This window comes from Coregonus lavaretus (genome assembly GCF_964263955.1).
Source record: "Coregonus lavaretus genome assembly, chromosome: 9".
Lineage (NCBI taxonomy): Eukaryota > Metazoa > Chordata > Actinopteri > Salmoniformes > Salmonidae > Coregonus > Coregonus lavaretus.
This window is the reverse complement of record NC_139996.1, coordinates 24,444,743-24,469,560: the sequence shown is the minus strand read 5'-3', so window position 1 is coordinate 24,469,560 and position 24,818 is coordinate 24,444,743. Positions and strand designations below refer to the sequence as shown.

The 24,818-nt window shown below is 45.7% G+C and overlaps 1 protein-coding gene across 1 annotated transcript in view; it reads right to left on the bottom strand.

Annotated features, from left to right (window-relative positions):
- LOC311134661 (serine/threonine-protein kinase WNK1-like) overlaps positions 1-24,818 on the bottom strand; it is a 60,684-nt gene that overhangs the window by 6,202 nt on the left and 29,664 nt on the right. The window contains exons 3-22 of the mRNA XM_084168409.1: positions 19,093-19,265; positions 18,728-18,948; positions 16,925-17,082; positions 14,528-14,616; positions 14,078-14,297; positions 13,757-13,858; positions 13,264-13,642; positions 12,976-13,136; positions 12,752-12,829; positions 12,365-12,400; positions 11,780-11,920; positions 6,510-6,589; positions 6,144-6,303; positions 4,310-4,426; positions 3,999-4,124; positions 3,832-3,883; positions 3,602-3,745; positions 2,347-3,386; positions 2,116-2,190; positions 1,222-1,853 (exon numbers count right to left, since the gene is read on the bottom strand). Of these exons, the coding sequence (XP_084024535.1) occupies positions 1,222-1,853; positions 2,116-2,190; positions 2,347-3,386; positions 3,602-3,745; positions 3,832-3,883; positions 3,999-4,124; positions 4,310-4,426; positions 6,144-6,303; positions 6,510-6,589; positions 11,780-11,920; positions 12,365-12,400; positions 12,752-12,829; positions 12,976-13,136; positions 13,264-13,642; positions 13,757-13,858; positions 14,078-14,297; positions 14,528-14,616; positions 16,925-17,082; positions 18,728-18,948; positions 19,093-19,265 (4,184 nt within the window). The remainder of the gene's footprint in view (positions 1-1,221; positions 1,854-2,115; positions 2,191-2,346; positions 3,387-3,601; positions 3,746-3,831; positions 3,884-3,998; positions 4,125-4,309; positions 4,427-6,143; positions 6,304-6,509; positions 6,590-11,779; positions 11,921-12,364; positions 12,401-12,751; positions 12,830-12,975; positions 13,137-13,263; positions 13,643-13,756; positions 13,859-14,077; positions 14,298-14,527; positions 14,617-16,924; positions 17,083-18,727; positions 18,949-19,092; positions 19,266-24,818) is intronic.

Sequence of the window (24,818 nt, the reverse complement as noted above, 5' to 3'; positions counted from 1 at the left end):
AACTATCATGGTCCAAACACACCAAGACAGTCGGGAAGAGGGCACGACAAAGCCTATTCCCCCTCAGGAGACTGAAAAGACTTGGCATGGGTCCTCAGATCCTCAAAATGTTATACAGCTTCACCATTGAGAGCATCCTGACTGGTTGCATCACCGCCTGGTATGGCAACTGCTCGGCCTCCGACCGCAAGGCACTAGAGAGGGTAGTGCGTACGGCCCAGTACATCACTGGGGCCAAGCTTCCTGCCATCCAGGACCTCTATACCAGGCGGTGTCAGAGGAAGGCCCTAAAAATGTCCAAAGACTCCAGCCACCCTAGTCATAGACTGTTCTCTCTGCTACCGCACGGCAAGCAGTACCGGAGCGCCAAGTCTAGGTCCAAAAGGCTTCTTAACAGCTTCTGCCCCCAAGCCATAAGACTCCTGAACAGCTCATCAAATGGCTACCCGGACTATTTGCATTGTCCCCCCCACCCCCTCTTTTTACGCTGCTGCTACTCTGTTTATTATCTATGCATAGTCACTTTAACTCTACCCACATGTACATATTACCTCAATTACCTCGACTAACCTTTGCCCCCGCACATTGACTCTGTACCGGTACCCCCTGTATATAGCCTCGCTACTGTTATTTTACTGCTGCTCTTTAATTATTTGTAATTTTTTATTTATCAATTTTTTACTTAACACTTATTTTTCTTAAAACTGCATTGTTGGTGTTATGAGTTTCTCGGGTATCAAGTAATTCAGGATGCAAGAATACACTTAAACAATTATATGGAGAGTTGATACAATGTATTTAATAGATACGGTACCGGATTCAACATAGCAAGCTGTACGTGGGTTGCATCTTACTATCCGAATGATGGACACAGAAAATATCTTACTTCTTATATTCCCTGTTACATATTTCTTCAACAACATCTGGTAACCATCAGTGGGCACTCCCCACCCTGATGGTATCACCCTGTACCCCAGGCAGGATATTCCATCTATCAATCATTCTAAGATAAACACCAGTAAGCTCCCTCGACATACTGGAATCCTTGGCATTCAGACCTTGTGGCACCAAGAGTGACCTATCTAATGGATTTAACCTTGTTCCTACAACACTGTGAAAACACGTCATATCAATTGGTTAAGGGCTTGTAAGCATTTCACTTTAAGGTCTACACCTGTTGTATTCGGCACGTGACAAATAAATTGATTTGATGTAACATACTTCTCTCGGAGGCAGCTGACTTCCCTCTGGAAGGCCTCGTCCTCAGGCCCCGAGTCATCCTCGTTGTCGCTGGTCATGTAATGGTTAAATGAACCACTGTTCACGCCGGGGACGGAGCTACAGGGGTCAGAGGTCAAAGAGGAAGGGCCGTTCTGATGGGAGGGGCTAGACCCCGAAGGGGCCGTGGGATTCGCTGTGGCTGGCATCACTGAGAAACGGCCCACCTTCGAGACAGAGTTAGGGCTGGGGCCAGTGCTGGCACTGGTAGACACCAGGAAGCGTCCGATGGTGGTGGGCTGTGTTGCGACAGAAGAGAGCGCATCTACGGAGTCTCCTCTCCGGACCCCTTTGGAGAGGAGGGAGGAGGAGCGGTGGAGGGTGTTCTCCGGGCTGGAGAGGGAGGAAGAGGAAGAGGAGGAAGAAGAGGAGGATGAGGAGGGGGTGAGAGAGGAAGAGGAGGCGATGTTGGAGGGGTCAGGAGTGCTGCCGGCGCTACTGTCTGCTGCAACGGAGACCTGGAAGCGTCCCAGTTTAACGACCCTTGTGGAGGGCGGGGCTGCCCCACTGCTCCCTGAGATGGTCTCTGGGCTCAGAGCTCTCCTCAGCTGGCTGTCCAGACTACCCACAGGCTGCTGGGATTGGACACACACACAAACGAGACATGTCAGTAACAAATATACCAAAACAACTCACTCAGAAAGTACCACTCAAAATAACTCACCACTACTCACACAACTATCAGGACTCATACCTAACAACTAATATAGATAAGATGACACAACAACCACAACTCAAAGATCACAACGATCGTAAATAATCACCTATTCCACACATCTACAAAACTCACAACTTTACACAACTTACAACGGGACAAGTTCTGACAAGAGGACTAACCTGGTTTGGTCCTGGGAATGGAGGCAGTTGCTCGGAGGTAGGGGTGCCTGCCTGCTCGGAGCCATCAGGATACACCTGACACACACACAGGAAGATGTAATTATTATCATCATGGTGGGAGAAAATCATACTCAAGTTACAACTGAGGAAAGAGTTGAGGGGGAAAAGCATTTAGTACAAATACTGTATCTTCTCAGTCACTAGACAATCATAGAGTTTCCTCCATTGTACCTGTGCACTGGTGGCTTGACCAGTCTTGGCTGGAGGTGTCTGTGCATGTCCCACTGGTGTGAGGCCCTGTCCTGGGGTCGAGGTGGGGCCCTGGGCTCCCTGTCCCCCGGCAGTGAGAGACAGGTTGGAGGGGGGCACCAGGGCCGCCCCGGGGGGAGGGGAGATGGTCCCTGTCGGGGGAGAGGTGGTCTCATTGTTGCCAGTGTCAGCGGAGGATGTGTCCTTAAAGAGGGAGCGCAGCTTCTTATCCAGGGCATGGATGTCATCTATACCAGGGACCTTGGACTGGGACTCTCCACCATCTGGGTCCCCTGGCTGGGACGGTTGGGAGGGCAGGGTAGAGGGTGGAAGTTGGGTGGGGGCCATTGCAGGCTGTGCCACAGGGACAGAGGCAGGGATAGGCTGAGACTGGGAGGAGGTGGGCTGAGTGACAGGTATGGACTCAGGGATAGGCTGAGAGGACGGAATAGGAACAAGATTAGCTGCAGGGTTCTGCTCTGAGCTGGTCACAGTCCCAGAGTTACTGGGTGGAGCTCCAGAGACAGGGGGGAAAGGGGCAGAGCTGCTGCCCAGCTGAGGGGCAGCAGCTGGGGGGAGAGAGGCCGGGGTGGCCTGGGGAGGGGATGTGATTGGGGCAGGGGTAGGCTGAGAGGGGGCGGCTTGGTAGCCAGGCTGGGGGTGTGGGGTAGGATCAGTGGTAGCAGGTGCAGGGGCTGGAACTGGGGTTGGAGACACCCTCCCGGTGGCAACTTGGCATGTGGAGGGGGGAAAAGTGGAGGACTCAGTGGGGATGCCAGAGACAGGAGGCAGGGTGGAGAAGCTGGTGTTGGTGGGGGCTGTAGCCTCTGGGGGAGCCAAGGTTTGGTGAGGGTGGGAGAGAGGGGAGGCTGGGCGCAGGGAGGAGGGGACTATGCTGGGGTCTGGCTCGGCTGGGTGGTCCATGGTGGCTCGTCTCTCCCCATGCGTCTGCCTCATCTCAGTGAAGTCCTGCTGGAGGCGGCCTGAGGGAGCAGACAGGGACAGACCCAGACTCACTGGGACTGAAGGGAGGAACACAGAGAGAAGAGTCACTTACATAAATTACTTCTTGTAAGTGTACAGGTTATCATCATGACTTCAAACATACTAACGTTGGTATATGCATCAAGGAACATGTTTTAGAGTTCTCAAATATTCCAAGGTTGGAAGAGGGGCACATGTTTGGAACATGAGTTCTAGTTGCACTCAATGACCCATAGATTCCAGTTTCCCTCACCTTGAGGGGGCTCATCCCCAAACGAGGTGTTAGCAGAGGGAGGGCCGAAGAACTGCTCCCTCAGACGGGACTCTGGGACAGGGCTGACGATGAACCTCCGGCCTGCAGAGTGGACCACCTGAGCTGCAACGCTGGGAGGAACACCTGGGGGGCAATGGGTTAGAGGTGAGGAGGTGGAGCTCAGACAATCATCTTTCAGTAGAGATCGTGATGTGTAGGTGCGTGTTTACCAGGCAGATGAGTGGGCATGTCAGGCTGCTGTGAGGGGTCATCCACCACAATCTGTGGAGAGAGAAGGACAACACCATGTCAACTAAAGGCTGCCCAAGAGTTAGTGGGTGGGTACGGTAGTGAGGTGAAGGATGAAGTGTTGCTGTGTACTGTTGAAGTATGTTACCTGAGTGAAGGGTGGTTGAGCGTAGCCTTCCTTCATGCCCTCTCTATCGTCAGCCATTTCGATGACCTCACGGACCTGCTCGATGAACGACTCGCGTTCACTCTCCAGGATAAACTCACTCTGCACCTGAGAGAAGGACAGATATTGAACTACAATACCCACAAATCATGCCCATTAAATCCACATAGACCTGTAGAGCTACCAAAATAAAATATCAAATTCCTTTACTTTTGACTACAGCGCCTTGGGGAAACACATTTGATCGAGATCAATACAATCCAGATCGGTGCTTTTGAGTTTGCTATCACTACCATGATCTGTGCAATCTCCTCTGGGTTATCTCCATCCAGGTCAAACTTAAAGGTGACCATCTTCCTGTTGTGGGTCTCCAGCTGGCACTCTGCCACCCGGTCTCCCATGTTGGAGATCTGAAACAGACACACAGAGATAAGTTCATGCTTCCTGCCATCCAGGACCTCTATACTAGGCGGTGTCAGAGATAGGCCCAAAAAATTGTCAAAGACTCCAGCCACATTTGACATTTAGCAGACGCTCTTATCCAGAGTGACTTACAGTAGTGAGTGCATACATTTTAAATCGAACCCACAACCCTGGCACTGCAAGAGCCATGCTCTACCAACTGAGATACACTTGAACAGCTTCCAGCCACCAAAGTCATAGACTGTTCTCTCTGCTACCGCACGGCAAGAGGTACCGGAGCGCCAAGTCTAGGACCAAAAGGCTCCATAACAGCTTCTACCCCAAGCCATAAGCCTGCTGAACAATTAAAAAAATGGCTACCCGGACTATTTGCATTGACACTTTACCCCTACCTACAGTTGAAGTCGGAAGTTTACATACACTTAGGTTGGAGTCATTAAAACCAGTTTTTCAACCACTCCACAAATTTCTTGTTAACAAACTATAGTTTTGGCAAGTCGGTTAGGACATCTACTTTGTGCATGACACAAGTAATTTTTCCAACAATTGTTTACAGACAGATTATTTCACTTATAATTCACTGTATCACAATTCCAGTGGGTCAGAAGTTTACATACACTAAGTTGACTGTGCCTTTAAACAGCTTGGAAAGTTCCAGAAAATAATGTCATGGCTTTAGAAGCTTCTGATAGGCTAATTGACATCATTTGAGTCAATTGGAGGTGTACCTGTGGATGTATTTCAAGGCCTACTGTTATTTTATTTTACTGCTGCTCTTTAATTAGTTATTTTTTTACTTATCTATTTTTAGTCTAAGTAAGTTACTCATCTTAAAACCGCATTGTTGGTTAAGGGCTTGTAAGTAAGCATTTCACTGTAAGGTCTACACCTGATGTATTCGGCGCATGTGGCAAATAAAATTTGATTTGACATCAGCACACCGCTCGCCCACACAACGCCATGCACATGGTCTGCGGTTGTGAGGCTGGTTGGACGTACTGCCAAATTCTCTAAAATTAACATTAAATTATCTGGCAACCGCTCTGGTGAGCATTCCTGCAGTCAGCATGACAACGGCACGCTCCCTCAAAACTAGAGACATCTGTAGGTCTCCAGTAGCTCAGTTGGTAGAGCATGGCACTGCCAGGGTTGTGGGTTCGATTCCCGGGGGGGGGGGGGGGGGGGGGGGCAGTATGAAAAACTGTATGCACTCACTAAGTCGCTCTGGATAAGAGCATCTGCTAAATGACTAAAATGTAAATGTAATCTGTGGCATTGTGTTGTGTGACAAAACTGCACATTTTAGAGTGGCCTTTCATTGTCCCCAGCACAAGGTGCACCTGTGTAATGATCATGCTGTTTAATCAGCTTCTTAATATGCCACACCTGTCAGGTGGATGGATTATCTTTACAAATGAGAAATGCTCACTAACAGGGGTGTAAACAAATTTGCACACAACATTTGAGAGAAACAAGCTTTTTGTGCGTATGGAACATTTCTGGTATGTTTTATTTCAGTTCATGAAACCAACACTTCACATGTTGCGTTTATATTTGTGTTCAGTGTACAACTCGACATCTGTAGACACAGCGAGGGGATGAGAGGCCAACAAATTTGGCCAACAAAGGGGCCGAGGAGATAGAGTTGCCATGTGGGAGAATACAGACAGTGAGTTGAGGTGAAAGTGACCATGTGACTCTTACATTGAGGACGTTGAGCTTGGCCTTGGCGGTCTTCTCATGACGAGAGCGGCTGCGTACGGAGCGCCGCTGGTGCCGCTTGATCATGGAGCGCCCCTCGTGTCTACCACCCGACGCCCCTTCATAGCCGTCACTCAGACCTGACGCCGCGTCCGACAGACAACTGGGAGATGGAGATGGAGAGAGAGGTGGGGGGAGAGGGAGAGAGAGGAGGGATAGAGACATTTAGCAATTACTAGGAGGACATCACAATGAACACAGGGCCGTTTCATATTAAGATGCATTTTTAATAGAACATATTGAGTAACAGAAAAGGCTATCTGGTATAAGCTAGGTCTAGGGCTGTTGTGGAGAGATGTGATGCCTTACCTCTCCACAGACTGAGGGACCAGCGTTGTCGGTCCTACTGCCTGCTCTGCTGGCGCCGGCTGGGATACACTCACAGAGGCCTGAAACATCATCACACACACACTGTTCATTAAAGGAGCTTTACAACCATGTCATGTCAGGCATGAAAGCAAGGGCTGGATCTGGCTTCACCTTAAGCACTAAAGGGTGTGTAATCTGACCGAGGTATTAGCAGTGCTTTGACCACAAACACAATGAAATCAACTCAAAGTTTGTTCGCTGGCAAAGATTTTCAGATGTTATAGCAGGTGCAGCGAAATGCTTGTGTTTCTAGCTCCAACAGTGCAGTAATACCTAACAATAATTTAGAAAAACACAACACACACATCATCCAGATTTAAAAAATATATATATATCAGCTGTACTCGGAAGTTTACATACACTTAGGTTGGAGTCATTAAAACTCGTTTTTCAACCACTCCACAAATGTCTTGTTAACAAACTATAGTTTGGGCAAGTCGGTTAGGACATCTACTTTGTGCATTACACAAGTCATTTTTCCAACAATTGTTTACAGACAGATTACTTCACTTATAATTCACTATCACAATTCCAGTGGGTCAGAAGTTTACATAAACTAAGTTGACTGTGCCTTTAAACAGCTTGGAATATTCCAGAAAATGATGTCATGGCGTTAGAAGCTTCTGATAGGCTAATTGACATCATTTGAGTCAATTGGAGGTGTACCTGTGGATGTATTTCAAGGCCTACCCTCAAACTCAGTGCCTCTTTGCTTGACATCATGGGAAAATCAAAAGAAATCAGCCAAGACCTCAGAAAAAAAAAAAGTCTGGTTCATCCTTGGGAGCAATTTCCAAACGGCTGAAGGTACCACGTTCATCTGTACAAACAATAGTACGCAAGTATAAACAACATGGGACCATGCAGCCGTCATACCGCTCAGGAAGGAGACGCGTTCAGTTTCCTAGAGATGAACGTACTTTGGTGCGAAAAGTGCAAATCAATTCCAGAAAAACAGCAAAGGCCCTTGTGAAGATGCTGGAGGAAACAGGTACAAAAGTATCTATATCCACAGTAAAACAAGTCCTATATCTCGACATAACCCGAAAGGCCGCTCAGCAAGGAAGAAGCCACTGCTCCAAAACTGCCATAAAAAAGCCAGACTACGGTTTGCAACTGCACATGGGGACAAAGATCATTCTTTTTGGAGAAATGTCCTCTGGTCTGATGAAACAAAAATATAACTGTTTGGCCATAATGACCATCGTTATGTTTGGAGGAAAAAGGGCAAGGATTGCAAGCCGAAGAACACCATCCCAACCGTGAAGCACGGGGTGGCAGCATCATGCTGTGGGGGTGCTTTGCTGCAGGAAGGACTGGTGCACTTCACAAAATAGATGGCATCATGAGGAAGGATAATTATGTGGATATATTGAATCTCAAGGCATCACAGGAAGTTAAAGCTTGGTTGCAAATGGGTCTTCCAAATGGACAATGACCCCAAGCATACTTCCAAAGTTGAGGCAAAATGGACAACAAAGTCAAGGTATTGGAGTGGCCATCACAATGCCCTGACCTCAATCCTATAGAAAATGTGTGGGCAGAACTGAAAAAGCGTGTTAGAGCAAGGAGGCCTACAAACCTGACTCAGTTACACCAGCTCTGTCAGGAGGAATGGGCCAAAATTCACCCAACTTATTGTGGGAAGCTTGTGGAAGGCTACCCGAAATGTTTGACCCAAGTTAAACAATTTAAAGGCAATGCTACCAAATAGTAATTGAGTGTATGTCAACTTCTGACCCACTGGGAATGTGATGAAAGCTTAAATAAATCACTCTACTATTGTTCTGACATTTCACATTCTTAAAATAAAGTGGTGATCCTAACTGACCTAAGACAGGGAATCTTTACTAGGATTAAATGTCAGGAATTGTGAAAAACTGAGTTTAAATGTATCTGGCTAAGGTGTATGTAAACTTCAGACTTCAACTATATATATATACAGCTGTGGAAAAAATTAAGAGACCACTGCAAATGTTTCTTAAATCAGCATCTCTACATGTATGACAGCCATTCAATTCCAGTGTCTGTTGAATTCCAACACAGGCACACCTCATTCTACTGAATTAGGTACTGATTAGGTGATCACCTGAACCAAATCTCATTTAACGAGGAAAAGTATAAAAACCACTGCTGTGGTCATCACTATCCTCTTGCAATAGGACCAGCTGGATGGCAAAAACAGTGCTAATAGTACCTCAAAAGTAATATTAATCACAAAAAAAAAACGATTGACCATGCCAAAAGAGTTGAAAAGGAAAGTTTTGGAGTGAGGAAAAGAAGGGTTCAATTCTGGCTTTACTGGCAGAGGGATACAGTGAGCGTCAGGTTGCTTCCATCCTTAAAATTTCAAAGATGGCGGTTCATAAGAACAAGGTCAAGCAGCAGACATTGGGGACAACAAAGCTAGACAGGCAGAGGGCGAAAACGACTCCACTGACCGGGATGACCGCCAACTCATTTGAATGTCACATAACAACCGTAGGATGACATCAAGTGACCTACAAAAAGAATGGCAAACGGCAGCTGAGGTGAAGTACACAGCGAGAACGGTTCGAAACAGGCTCCTAGGGGCAGGGCTGAAGTCGTGCAAAGCTAGAAAAAAGCCGTTCATCAATGAGAAGCAAAGAAGAGCCAGGCTGAGGTTTGCAAAAGTACAAGGTTGTCCTGGAAGAAAACCTTTTGCTCTGACATTGTTCCCCAACTCTGAGGATTGGTTTTTCCAGTAGGACAATGCACCATGCCACACAGCCAGGTCAATCAAGGTGTGGATGGAGGACCACCAGATCAAGACCCTGTCATGGCCAGCCCAATCTCCAGACCTGAACCCCATTGAAAACTTCTGGAATGTGATCAAGAGGAAGATGGATGTCACAAGCCATCAAACAAAGCCGAGCTGCTTGAATTTTTGCGCCAGGAGTGGCATAAAGTCACCCAACATCAATGTGAAAGACTGGTTGAGAGCATGCCAAGACGCATGAAAGCTGTGATTGAAAATCAGGGTTATTCCACCAAATATTGATTTCTCAACTCGTCCTAAATTAAAACATTAGTATTGTGTTGTTTAAAAATGAACATGAACTTATTTTCTTTGCATTATTTGAGGTCTGACAACACTGCATCTTTTTTTGTTATTTTGACCAGTTGTCATTTTCTGCAAATAAATGCTCTAAATGACAATATTTTTATTTGGAATTTGGGAGAAATGTTGTCAGTAGTTTATAGAATAAAACAAAAATGTAATTTTTAACCAAACACATACCTTTAAATAGTAAAACCAGAGAAACTGATAATTTTCCAGTGGTCTCTTAATTTTTTCCACAGCTGTATATACATATAATGATGTGTAAAGACAGTATGGACAGTATATTAATAGAAAAGGTGTGTACAGCAGTAGTTATATAGGATTAGCCATTACTAGAATATAGTATTATACCAGTGGTCACCAACCGGTCCATCGCAATAGACTGATCGATCTCCAAGACATTCCTAGTTGATCACCAAACATTTCTGTAAAAAACCCAATGATAAAGCCTTGCGTTCCTATATTTATTTGTATTTATTTTCGCTGTTGGCGGTAGGTGCACTTGATTCAGCAGCCCTAGCGCCGGGAAGGCAAAGTGTTTTGTCCCATTTCACCTGTCTGAAGATAGAACTCTGCCTAGCCGGCAGGCCCAGAGAGCAAATCAAGGGCCCCTATAGGCCTACCGCTGGCCAATCAGATCACTGTCTGCACAGTTTCCTCGAGCCATAGACTGTAAATAAACCTTGAACACCCAGCAAAGTTGATACTGTGAGATTTCAAAACTTTGTTCAACACCTTTATAAGCCATAAAATGTGCGTTCTCCCTACTTCCACTCACGCTACAACCAGCAACTGCAGCTGCAATGAATGAGTATAGCAAAGTGTTCCGATAAGCTTTCATTATTAACGGCTTGTGTCTTTTAATAGAGGAATATTTCACTCTCTGGTCATAGGAGTAACAACATGAATTGGTGCATGAGGCAGAAATCAATGCAGTGCGACTAGAGTTTCACCATCAGCTGAAAGACTGTGTCCCCTTTTCTCAGCCGAGGGAGAGAGAGCAGATGAACGGTGAGTCAGGTGAGAGGCAGCCTCACCGCTGCTCTCTCCCTCCCCTCAGACTGACCATCAGATGCAGGCCATCAATAGGGCTATTACGCTCACTCCGCTGTAATAAAACAAATGATCTATTACCAGTGTGATCATATACCAAATGGTTTAAAATATAATTTATTTTGGCAGGGCAATTCAAGCATAGCCAATATGCAGTGATAATGTATTGGACCTATCGCCTACTGCACAAACCTCATTATGCTGCATGGGTTTACGTTTTTGAAATAATGTTTAAAGAAAATCTGAGCGGTGGATATCGGCTTGCATTTTGACTCAGAAAGTGATCTTGACCACTAGTATATACATATGAAGTGGGTAAAACAGTATGTAAACATTATTAAAAGTGACCAGTGTTCAATGACTATGTACATAGGGCAGCAGTCTCTAAGGTTCAGGGCAAGGTACTGGGTGGAGGTCAGCTAGTGGTGACTGTCTAACAGTCTGATGGCCTGGCGATAGAAGCTGTTTCTCAGTCTCTCGGTCCCAGCTTTGATGCACCTGTACCGTCTCCGCCTTCTAGATGGTAGCGGGGTGAACAGGAAGTACAAGGTTTTACTTCTCGTAGGACATGATGTGTCTGTTTGTAGGCTCCTTATACTACTAACACATGTCAAGCCTAACAACTAACACTAATCACACACACACACACACACGTTGCCCCTGGCCTGTGTGTACCTGCAGCACAGAGACGTTTGTGGCCTGATAGAGGAAGTAGAGGTACTCTGCATTGATTGGAGGAGACAGGATAGGAGGGCTTGGTTCATTGGCCCATGACTGACAGCCATGCAGGAAAAAGCAGCAGCATGCAAAAGGAACGCATGAAAGAAAGAGTGGATGAAAGAGTAGAGGCCGACACAGAGCAGTTAGTCAAAAAGCAGAAGAAGAAAAAAAGAAGAGGGAAAGAATAGAAAAGAGAAAGGAATGACGAGACTGTACATGCGTGATAAAACATTTACTAGATGGAATACATTCAGTGTCCTTGTTTGTAGATTGTCTGAGTGTTTTAGCGTTAGTATGAGCGTAAGCTGGGGTTGTTGTGCACTTGACCAATGTGTTGGTGTGAGTGCCTCACCTGTATTTGCTGGTCTCCAGGCTGGAGAGGTGGTAGTGCTGAGCTCTGAGGTGCATCGCTGCTCTCTGGCTGTGGCTGCTGGAGGTGCAGGGGAGGGATGGGCTGAGAGGAGGGGAGCAACGCCACCTGCTGGGGGGGCATCTACAGGGGGTGGGGGGAGAGACAGCGATAAGAGATCTGCACAAATCGAACAGCCATATCTGCAGAGAAGAGAGACAAGACTCTCTCTTCATTATCTATTCACCAACACACTGCTCTTCAAACAAACCCACCATCCCTCACCCAGAGGCCTAACCACCTCAGTTTTACACTAGCTCTCATCCAACTCCCCCAGGCACTTACCTACTGCATCACATACCAATACTATAAATCAGTCTCATATAGCTTCAGTATAGGTTTTACTGCATGGATTATACAGTACACACACACACTACTCAAATAGCAGAAGGACAGCATAGAAATAGTATAGGGATACCATAGAAACAGTATAGGGATACCATATAAACAGTATATGTTTAGAGAAAGGCTGTGGGTATGAGAGTAGAGGGAAGAAGTGTGCGTTTGCAAGGGACGGTTTTTATCTACCTGAGGGGAGAGCGATGGGTGGAAGTAACCTCCGTACTATAATAAGAAACAAAATACAACAAAGGGTAAGAGGGAGAGGAGAGAGACAGAACAGAGGAAGGAAATAGGAAAATATAAGGAGAGAGGGATACAAAAGCATAGGAAGAAAGAAAAACAACTGACAACCAAAAGGAACGCACAAAGAAACCGAAAGAAAGAGGGAGAGAGAGAGAGAGCTGGGAGGGTCCACCAATGTTTTCAACAACATGCCCATTTGGCCTTTTGGTAAGAGCCCAGAGAAACCTCTGATCTAGATCTATTCAGTGTTTTGATCTATGAACTAGGTGTGATCAGCTGAGGAACAGCAGTGTTGTGGTGGTGAAGTTGTATTGTGATGGAGACGTGTACCTGTTGTGGAGCCCCAGGGGCAGGCTGGGAGCTTGGAGCCCCAGGGACAACAATGGCATGCTGGGCAGCAGGAACCACCTGACAAACAGGACAGACGGAGGAGGAGAGAGAATGAGATAGAAACTACATCGGACTTTCTCTATGATACATGCAGAGACAAGAGTTGGGTACTTTTACTGTGAGAACATATTAAATGCATTGCGTGTGCCACGATAATGACTCACCATGGTCTGCTGTGGCTGACGCGATTGGTCTGTTTGGACAGGAGAGGGGGCCTCTGGCTGAAGCTGCTGACTGGGAAGAGAGCTGTATGACATCACCGGCTGAACCGGGTGCGTCTCATGAAGGACGGAGGAACCCTGAGCACTATCTGTCATTTGATTGGCTGAAATAGGGAGGGGTAGAGAATGGGGAGATGGTTTGTCAATTGATAGTTTATAAACACTAGATTAAGACTATAATGTAGGTCAATAATACAGCGCCCTGAGAGCAAAAAGGCAGAAGGTACAGACCGGTCTCAGTCTGCTGTGGGTACTGGTCCACCTCTGGCCTCTCTGACTCTGGCTGGACTGAAACCTGAACTGGAACCTGGGCCAATACTGGGACAGAGACTGGGAGCTGCCCTGTACACTGGGGTATATAGGGAACCCCCTGTGGCCCCAGCTGTGCTGTCTGAGGGGGGATGTAGGGTGCCATGGGCTGGGCTGGCTGCTGGGTGGGGGGGATGTAGGGGGCTGCCTGAGGGACGGGCTGGGCTGGTTGGGGGCCCTCTGTGCTGGGCTGGAGCCCTGGTTGAGGTTGGCCCTGCTGCTGTAGTAGTTGTTGCTGCTGTTGTTGTTGTTGTTGGCCCTGCTCCTCCTCCAGCCTCCTCTTCTCCTGCTCCTCTCTCACCTTAAATCCAAATCACATCTAGTTTAGCTTCGTTTAATTCATTTGATTGCAATACCATAAAACTTTACATTCATCCAGGATTCAAATCAAAGATTCCATTGAGCCGGTACAGACCTGTTGCCTCTGCTCTCTTTTCCTGCTGATGAGGGAAACTCTGTCCTTGATGGCCTTAGCCATTGTCTTATGGTCCCCTTCACACACGTAGCCAGACTCCACCTGACAAACAAACACACACACACAGAACAGGCAGTGTTAGGACTTGACTCACATTTATTATTATTTAGTCTAGATGATGTTTGTAAATCAAGGATTCCTAAATAATCAGGAAGAATAAAGATTGTGTCCTGGTCAAAATGAATGCACTATATAGGGAACAGGGTGCCATTTGGGACACAGTCAATATCTCTCTGAAGTGGACATTGTGTTGTCACCCACCATCTCCTGGGCCACGTCCTCAGGAACGTCCTTGCTGAGGTCGAAGGAGAACTCGATGGCCTCGTTGTCCTTGTACTTCCCCTTCAGCTTCTTGACGTCCTCTATCCTCAGCCACAGCTTTATGGCCTCCATCTCCCCGTCGTCCTCCTCGGCCAGCTCCACACGCACCCCCGTCTCCTCCTGGAAGAAGGCATGGTTCAGCAGGTCCTTTATCGAGTACCTGGGAGACAGTGAGATGGGGGTGAGAGAGAACAGAAGAGGGAGAGCGGATGAGTCAAATCAATACAGACATCTTTAACACACTTTGAAACTGATCTCATTTTGAGAAGGTCCTGGGTGGTTGAGTATGAATACTCTCCCTGTATCTGTGTCTCAATAGCTGGTTATGAAGCTCAAATCACATTGGATAAGAGTGTCTGCTAAATTATCAAAATGTGAATGTGAGTTGACCTCTCGTCCTTGTTCTGTCGGATACATCCCTCGATGATCTCCTTCACCTCGGGGATGGCCACCTTGTCGAAGCTGGCTGGCTTCACCCCCTATAAGACACACAGACCTCCCAGTCACAACCCACACATTGTCAACATTCTGTTTCCGTGATTCTAGACAGGGTTGCGTTAAGTAGGGCCCAAGGTTGCAGATAGAAATGTATTGTACAGAGATGAAATTATTACATATTCTACATGACAGAGAAGTATGTCTGTTCTCTGTAATATATTTATATCTGCGCCTTCTGTGGCGTTGCAATGTCGCCTCATAGCAGTACCATATTAGAACAGTGTATAACACTGTATTGGGCTGCAGCGCATGCTATATGTTCAAACTCATGTAATTGAATGTGATCTACTTGAGTCTTCCTTGTGGGAAAACAAAGTTGTTGAGGGGGAATGGAGCAAAATAGTAATGGCATCTTTTTGTTGGCACTAACGCAGTCATGGTTCGTTGGACAAAGCCTATGAGGAAAATGAATGGCTTTTTTGAAGCGGTTTTGGATAAACACCAAAAATAAGGTCTGTGGTAAACACAGGCTTAGGAGATCTTATACGTTGCGTTCTATGAGATAATCTTCATCAGCTAACGTCACGTTTTGTGAACCTTTAAGAATGTATGTAATAATAAAAAACACAAACCACTTAAAGGCTTCATAATTCATAAAGGTCATGTTAACTGACTGGTATTATCTCATAGAACAACCGTATAAGATCTCCTATGCCTGTATTAACCTCAGACTTTAGGGATGGCTGACCAAACCAGAGGTAACTTATTTCCGGGTTTTAAGACTACAAGCTGGCGTGCTCCATAGTCACCAGTTACAGCATTCCCGTCTCAGAGCAAGGTTCAGCAGCAACCCACTATACCCAGGGCCTGTGCTGCTGAGGACCACTAACCTAGAAGTCTACATGTGAACTCAGGAGTTATGCTGACACTCCCACACTTTGACGACTAGGGGCTGGTGCTGTTGTTGCTGGGAGTTGGGGAGAGGATGGATTCCAGAAAAGAGGGTTGATGAGGGGAGAGGAAGGAGAAGAGAAGGAGTGATGCAGTGAAAGAGGAGTGAAGGAGAAATGGAGGAGGGAGCGGAGGATGTATGTGTGACGTGTCGAGTGATGATAGGTCTATAGAGACAGCAGCAGACTGTCATATATGATATCTGAAGCGCTGATAGACAGTCATAAGGTTGCACACTTCTGATGGCCTCAATGCAATAAGTCTGGTATATATACTGATTCCTGGAATGCATGTTACTTATCAAGGGAGTTTAACAATGTTTAGCTAAGGTAAAAAGTAACCTGTGTCATGTGGCGCTCATAGAAGGAACAGGCACATGCGAGAAGGTGTACCTACTACCTCCCAATGTAGTTGATGATCAACTGTGCTCACTGAAACTGGCAGCAGACATTACTAGAATGGCAACGCTGATTGGTGAGAAAATAGGCTCACCTTCAAGGCCCATTTTTAACCATAAATCATGGAGTATTGTTAGATTAATTTGGATTTTAAGAATAATGACTAAAGGATTTCACCCCAAATACAGTATAAATGTTAGAATTATCATGTAGTGTCAACCCACTAACAGAGGGGGCGGTACTAAACATTCAAGGGTGAAGGGGAAGGCGGAAACTGTTTAGAAAAGTCACCTAAAGGTGGGAGGAGTCAAGTTCAGGAGGTATAAAATCGTATGTTTGTGTCTTTGGCGCCAGAGCTCTCCATGAATAAACATACAAAAAATCCTTCTTCGTGGTTATGGACCTTGAATCATTGATGATTAAAACCAGAGCCTTACAACCTCTGGTAATGATTCAAGCTTAGGTTGAATTAGAGATAGAAATTCACATGACAAGTATCTATGCTGAGGTGTGTGCGCGTGTTCCTCCTTTGGATCCAAGCCCAGGCCCGGTTACAGTATCAGCCAGAAGGGAATAAGAGGACAGTCCAGACACTCCCCCCAATCAATCCCACACTCCTCACTTCAACTGACAGACACACTCAACACAAGAGAAAGAACGAGAAAAAGTGCAATAGAAAGAGAAAAATAATGTAGGTTGCAGGATTGAGGGAGGTGGGAAAAGAGGTAATGGAGAGACAGAGAGAGGAAGAGGGCTCGCAGCGAAGACAAAGAGTGGTGAGAAAAAGACAAAAGAGAGAGAGTGGCAAAGAAAGGCCAATAATGCAAATGGTAAATAAATGATCATCTCTAAAGGGACAGAACAGCAGGGCGGGGGAAGCACGGAGGGAGGAGAAGGGGCAGGTAAAGAGGGAACTGGAAAGAGGAGGAGAGCGGGTGGCAGAGCGAGGACAACAGGGAGAGGGTTTCAGGGAATTGGGGTTGAGGCAGGGGAGACTTACGCTGGTGACTCTGCGGTAGATCTGTGCAGCGTTCTGGCACTCGGAGTATGGGTACTCTGAGGTGGCCATCTCCAGCATGCACATCCCAAAGGCATACACATCCACTGACTCGTCGTACTTCTCCTCATACATCTCAGGCGCCATGAACTCAGGGGTACCTTAAATCAAATACAACCATTCAGAACTCTGTCTCTCTGTGTGTTCGTCTCCATCTCCGAGTGTCACACCCCAAACGCCCCTCTTCTCCTCTAACCAAGAGGAGGAAGAGTGACCGGTCCACCGCTGCCTCCGGGTGAGCAGAAGCTGCGAGAAGAGAGTAGAGAAATAGAGAGAGGGGAGGAGAGAAGAAAAAAAAAAAAAGGGGGGGGGGGGGGCGGGCTCAGTTAGACCGTAGTGAAAGAGGCACAAGTTTCTCTGTGTAAGACCTGCTTATCTGTGGGGTGACACCTTGTATAGGGAGTCTATAGAAGATGGCTGGTATACTTAAAACACTGTGGGGGGGAGGGGGGCAAACTGGTGTTAGACACACCTGTCAGTTTAACTACTGACAGGCTGTAGAATGGCCCGGTTTACCAATCAGAACCCGGTTAGTGAGTTGAGTTGAACGCCAATGATCAGGGGCCTCAAAACGGCAGAGAAGGGGCACAAATAGTAAGACTAGCTATGGAAATAACTTGTGTCAAGACCTTACATTTCACAACTAAACACTCAAACATAACCTGTTTCATACAAACATACCTTTGAGTAGTCTGACTCACCTGTCCTCCTTGACCTGGGGAGTAAGGTGTTACGGTGAGGGCTGAGAGAAGCAGATCCCATAGCTAGTTAGTGAAACAGTGCATGTCTGGACACCAGCCTTATTCAAATAGCAGATACTCTGCTCTCAATCTTCTAATGGTCTTACACAGAAAAACTCTAATTGTTATTTGAAATGATTTGGTTTTTGTAAGATGTGTGTCACAGTGCACTCGCACACTTACCAGGCCCATAACAGCAAATACTCACTGACCAGAAGTACCCTATTTATTCCTTTACTGCAGAATGGACACAGCTGAGGCTAGAGCCTACAGTTTCAAAACATACCCGAGTGTGAAAAAAAAAAAAAAAAAGGCTGATAAAGGAGAAGAGGAAAGTGGGAAGGGGGTGGGGGCTTTCCAGACAGAAAAAGAAGCAGACATTATTCTCTGTGCTCCTGAAATTGTTTAAAAGACAGAGAAACACTGACAAAAACCTGTAGGAGCAAACCCTTCAAAAAACAGAAACGGCAAACGTTATTGGCATCACTGGCAAACAGACCACATATTTCCAAACCACAGAGCAAAGACCAGTCTGAGAAAGAACACAGAACCAGAGGCCATACCTGTAGCCCTGGCCTGGTTAGCCTAACAGTTAAGGCATGACAGGTGGATTGAGATTCATATTTCACAGAGAGACAGAGAAATTGGAGGCGCTACTTACTCTCAGTAGGAGCCTGAAACAGTGAACTTTCACTTTGAGGAGGAAAAAGATAATCAAATGGATTGTGTCACCGAGTAACCAGCCCTGGCGGACTCGCTGACATAACACAGTGTGTGTAAAGAGAGGGTTTGTGGGTCTCCCCATGGCCTGGCCTCCACTTGAGCTGTGGTTTGAATAGAGAGCTGAAACATTGTGGTCTGTTTTCCAACCTCATTGTCAGTCAAAAAAAGATCAGAAATAAAAACCTAACCCCCCCACACACACACACAAGACATCCCCCATTGGAGTGTAGTGGGGAAGAAAGCAGGGCACAGTAAAAGGTAGCGGGTGATATTGGGGTCTTACCTATGACACTCTTGGCAAAAGAGGACCTCTTGAGTGTGGCCAATCCCAGGTCTCCTATCTTGACGGAGCCTGTGGGGCCCGTGATGAAGATGTTGTCACACTTCAGGTCCCTATGGATGATGGGAGGGGCCCTGGTGTGGAGGAAGTGTAGGCCCTTCAGGATCTGCCTACACCAGCTCCTCAGAACCTTGATCTTCATGACCTTGAAGCGCTTCAGATACCTACAAAACAGGAGGGATATAGGGCTAAAGATTGACATCGCACAACCATCCTCATCACATTTCACTGATTGGGGTACCTAGGACCGACAATTTAATCATGATGATGGACTGGTGTTGACGTCTGTGTGTGAGAGTGAGACTCACGTTTTGAGTGTTCCAGAGGTCATGAGTTCTGTGACCAGCACAATGCACTTCCTGCCTTTAACAGGGGCCTCCCAGGAGTCGTAGAAGCGGACGATGTTGGGGTGCTGCAGCCCCTTCAGCATGCCCGCCTCCTCCTTGAACCGCTGGCGCTCCGACTTGGACAGCTTACGGTCCTACAGGGGGGAAATCATAGGAACGTCAGTGTTACATAAAGGAGAGGGAGAGCGTCAATACAGTTGAAAGAGTGGATTTAGCTTGCATGCTTATATGGCAAATACTTTTTATATGCAGGAGAGGTCAAATAACACAACAGGAACAGTAGCCTACTACTAGTATGCCAAAGTGAAAGCAGTCTACATTTCCGTCAGTTAGGCCTAGTGTTGTTTTTGCAATACAAATGCTTAGCTCACTAAACTCTTGGCAAGAGAACAAGTCCGCAAACATTTCCGTCAGTTAACCTACAATTACAATGTTTTTAGCGTGCTTGGGACAAAATACTTCACCACTTGTATCTTTCAAAGCTGTAAACGGCATAGAGTTGGATGAAGGTGCTTTAGAGTATATAAAGAACAGTAGTATGTCAACCTATAGCCTCTCTAGACCTACAGGTTTTCATCAAATCAGATGAAACAGCTTTCAAACATCTCTCTCACACACACTATCAAACAATCGTGTGCACGCCGACACACACAGAATCTGGGGCGTAGGGCATTGTCCCTGTTTTCTCTGGCGTGGGGCAGTGACATGAGAGGAATGTGTGCAGCTTTGGCCTACTTTTCCACCAAAGAAAACAAAGAGCCAAAGCGTGAGAGAGATGAATGTGAAGTGGATACGTGAAAAACCTCATTTCTCCCGTCTACTAACCAACTCCCCTCAGTCTACCACCGCAAAGCACGCAAAATGTCTCATCAGTAGGGACAGGCGTTTTTCTTGGTCAGGTCATGTGGTCAGTAAAAACAGCTGGCTCTACTCAGCAGACAAGGCCAGCTTACCACAACAAACAATAAAGCTTCATGCATCTATTTGAAACAATTGATTCCTGATAAAGAGTTCAAGTCAACATACAGATTAAGCAGACTACACACTACTCCTAGAGCACTCTATTCCAAGAGTTCTGTCTGGCAACGTTCAACAGGTGGCCAGCCTAAAGTCCTGACAGAATATCAACTCAAATACCTTCATGCATCTGTAGGCTAGAACTCATTTGAACTCTTTATGATAGCCAATGCCTACATTCTTGGACAAATAAAACAACCAACATTTTCTTCACTAAGAGAGACAGCAAATAAATTGTATGCACTCACTAACTGTAAGTCGCTCTGGATAAGAGCGTCTGCTAAATGACTAAAATGTAAAAAGAAAGTCTAATTTTACAATAGGCCTTTGTAAATACTAAAACGGCCAGAGTCTGTGCACAGGCCTGAGGCCTTTATGCCTCAGTCTCAGGGTTGCCACTAGTTGCCAGATATACTGCTGGACTGACCTACATTTGCACTGTGCTCTGCCAACCCAGACCAGACCACAATATAAAACGTCAGCACAAGATCTGGCAACCCATCACCAGTCAACCCAGCCCAGAATAGAACCCCCTTAGTCAAAGACCTGACACCCTGCCAGGTTGTCCAGGAAACGCTCCCCATTGTTTGAGGAGAGCACAGGGAAAGAGAGACAGAGCGAGAACTTTCTCAACAAAAGAGCAATGAAACAGCAGTTAAAGAGGACCTGAGCTGTTCCGACTGTGGGGCTTTGGTCTGACTGATGAGTGTTGAGTGTGGGGGGGCAGTTACTAGGGAGGGTGTTTTGGCAGACAGGACACATTCTTTGGACAAGAGGCAGCGTTTTCTGTAAGGGGCGGAGGGTTGAGGGGGTGATAGGGAACAAGAGTATATTTTAGTCGGAGGGGTGACCCTGAGCCTGGATGAGGGCTGGGGGTGAATGTCAGGGTCGAGGGGGTGCTTGCTGTGCCCTCTGACCTAGTTTCAGTTTCTGCTGGGCCCGTGGTTCCCCTTTCCTTTTCTTTGCTCTTTCAAATCAAAAACAGACCCCTCGCCCCTACACATTAGGGCTGGGCAGTATACCGTATTTTACATTGATGCACAGATCGGTTTGGGTTTTTACTTTACCTTCTATAACGGTATGTGAATGTTTGGTTTGTTAAATGTGATACGCCGTGTGTAACATCCATTGATATAGTTTTCTACCTGAGTCATCTCTCTCCATGCCGCTTTCCACACAGACCTAGCCCTGCCCCCTGTTACTAAAGGAGCGCATTTGTTGTTCCTCGACCACAACACTTGAATTGTCTCTGCATGGTCAATGCAGCACATGCAACAATGTTGTTGACAACGATGCAGTCATCACTTTACTTTTTAATATAAATCCACTAGCGTTCTATAATTACACTATTAGTTTGTGTTTCTTACATCGGCAAACAGCTAGTTTGTCTTTCCATAGAAAGTTGGGCCTAAATCTTGTTAGCTGCTAATGCTAATCACTATCTAGCTAATAAAATGTACTGACGCCTCGATCACACCAACAGCGTCATTGCATTTTGGTACACCAGAAGTACATTAAATTTCCCATGGAACGCTGTGTTTGCCTTGCAGCATTGCATTGCAGAGGCAGTTGCAGTGCATTCTGTGTGGTGCATACATTGGATTTATCGAACGTATGCGTCAAACTGTATGCGTAGACGGCTTGACAGAAATGGTAGCAGAAGGTGAACGGTGAACTTTGGTTGCACACATTTCCAGATGATGCTGCATACTATTTTGCACAATGACGCTATCGGTGTGATCAAGGCGTGAGTCAGAACAAACATAACTAGCTATACAGCCTGATAATGCCAGTGATGGTGTAGACCTACAGTACCAGTTAAAAGTTTGGACACACCTACTCATTCAAGGGTTGTTCTTTATTTCTTACTATTTTCTACATTGTAGAATAATAATGAAGACATCAAAACTATGAAATAACACATATGGAATCATGTAGTAACCCAAAAAGTGTTAAAACAAATCAAAATATATTTTATATTTGAGATTCTTCAAAGTAGCCACCCTTTGCCTATGACAGCTTTGCACACTCTTGGCATGCTCTCAACCAGCTTCACCTGGAATGCTTTTCCAACAGTCTTGAAGGAGTTCCCACATATGCTGAGCACTTGTTGGCTGCGTTTCCTTCACTCTGCTGTCCGACTCATCCCAAACCATCCCAATTGGTTTGAGGTAGGGTGATTGTGGAGGCCAGGTCATCTGATGCAGCACTCCATCACTCTCCCTCTTGGTAAAATAGCCCTTACACAGCCTGGAGGTGTGTTGGGTCATTGTCCTGTTGGAAAAAATGATAGACCCACAACACCCAAACCAGATGGGATGGCGTATCGCTGCAGAATGCTGTGGTAGACATGCTGGTTAAGTGTGCCTTGAATTCTAAATAAATCAAAAGACAGTGTCACCAGCAAAGCACCCCCACACCATTACACCTCCTCCTCCATGCTTTACGGTGGGAAATACACATGTGGAGATCATCAGTTCACCTACTCTGCGTCTCACAAAGACATGGCGGTTTGAACCAGAAATCTCCAATTTGGACTCCAGACCAAAGGACACAGTTCCAATGGTCTAATGTCCATTGCTCGTGTTTCTTGGCCCAAGCAGGTCTATTCTTCTTATTGGTGTCCTTTAGTAGTGGTTTCTTTGCAGCAATTCGACCATGAAGGCCTGATTCACACAGTCCCTTCTGAACAGTTGATGTTGAGATGTGTCTGTGACTTGAACTCTGTGAAGCATTTATTTGGGATGCAATTTCTGAGGCTGGTAACTCTAATGAACTTATCCTCTGCAGCAGAGGTAACTCTGGATCTTCCATTCCTGTGGCGGTCCTCATGAAAGCCAGTTTCATCATAGCGCTTCATGGTTTTTGCGATTGCACTTGAAGAAACATTCAAAGTTCTTGAAATGTTCCCTATTGACTGACCTTCATGTCTTAAAGTAATGATGGACTGTCGTTTGTCTTTGCTTATTTGAGCTGTTCTTGCCATAATATGGACTTGGTCTTTTACCAAATAGGGCTATCTTCTGTATATCCCCCCCTACCTTGTCACAACACAACTGATTGGCTCAAACGCATTAAGGAAATAAATTCCACAAATTAACTTTTAAGGCGGCACACCTGTTAATTGAAATGCATTCCAGGTGACTACCTCATGAAGCTGGTTGAGAGAATGCCAAGAGAGTGCGCAAAGCGGTCATCAAGGCAAAGGGTGGCTATTGAAGAATCTCAAATATATTTTGATTTGTTTAACACTTTTTTGCTAACTACATGATTCTGTGTGTTATTTCATAGTTTTGATTTTTCTACAATGTAAAAAAATGTAAAAATAAAGAAAAACCCTTGAATGAGTAGGTGTGTCCAAACCTTTGACGTAGTGTACATCTGCATGTTTTTTTGTGCAACAGTATCTTCTAAATCAAAGAGGAACACGCAAAGCAAAAATATGTTAGCTACATGAAGTAGCTAAGAGAAAATATTAAAATGTAGCCAAAGATTATAGGGTCCCCTAGGAAACACTTGTCAACACTGATTCCTATTCTGTTACAATAACTCCTCCCTGGCATTTTCATTTGTCGTCATGTCAAACACTGTATTCAAAGTGCCCACTATTATATTCTAACTATAGAATTAGAATAATCATTCCATTTCCATGATTCAAACCGTTCACCCAAGTGTTTTGCTCTAAATCACAAGTCAAATCACAATTGCAAGATTTGGTAAAAAATAAGGCCTAGATCGTTTGCTCATATCGTGCAGCCCTTCGTGGCAGGGTGGAACTGATCTCAGGAAATGCAGAAATGGATGAAAATGCAGAAAATTATTTTGGGTTGAAGTTCAATTGAACCGCATAAAACAATCAGAATGGAGAAAGACCCATTGAAATCCCTTAGAATGTATGTGTTGCCACCCTAGGGTCACACATTACTCATAAAGATCATTTGTAATTATTCAAAAACATAAAATACCGTCCCTTTTTATACCGGGATATATTTTCGCAATAACGCCCAGCCCTAATACACATTAGCACATCTTGTAAAGCTGACAAGATTTTCAGTGGATTATTAAGGTAGATTTACATTGTACTGTACTGTCATTAGAGTTCGGAGCAGCCTGACAGTCAGATGCCTTTCTATCCGATCTATTTGCCTTCGTGCTAATTCTAATCCAATTCTGTCAGATCTACAGTTGAGTGCATAGGGTAGGGCTTGACTTGGACCCCTGAACTGTAACGTTAAGTGTCTCCTCACGTCAGAGTTGTACTGTACTGTCTGCTGCTATCTGGGCTGTGCCCAGTCCGAGCAATGGTTAACTGACTGAGGAGGCCAGGAGAGGGAGAGAGTCAGTGGGGCAGATTCGAGTTTAGTAAGTAAACATAGCAGCACTCAGCCACCGTCTCCTAGCTCACCTGAATAGCCTCCTCTCAGAGCCTGCCAGTGCCACTCCACAGCACACTCACAAACCAACACACAGACACACACACTTAGGCCTACACATACAAACACACCTGTGTGCACAGCCTTTCTCTGAAAACAGTATCACAAGATCAGAATGTCAGTAGTGTTAAACAGCTCAACACTCAGAAGTGAGATCATGACAGCGAACAACAGTGAGCCACATACAGTTGAAGTCAGAAGTTTACATACACCTTAGGCAAATACATTTAAACTCAG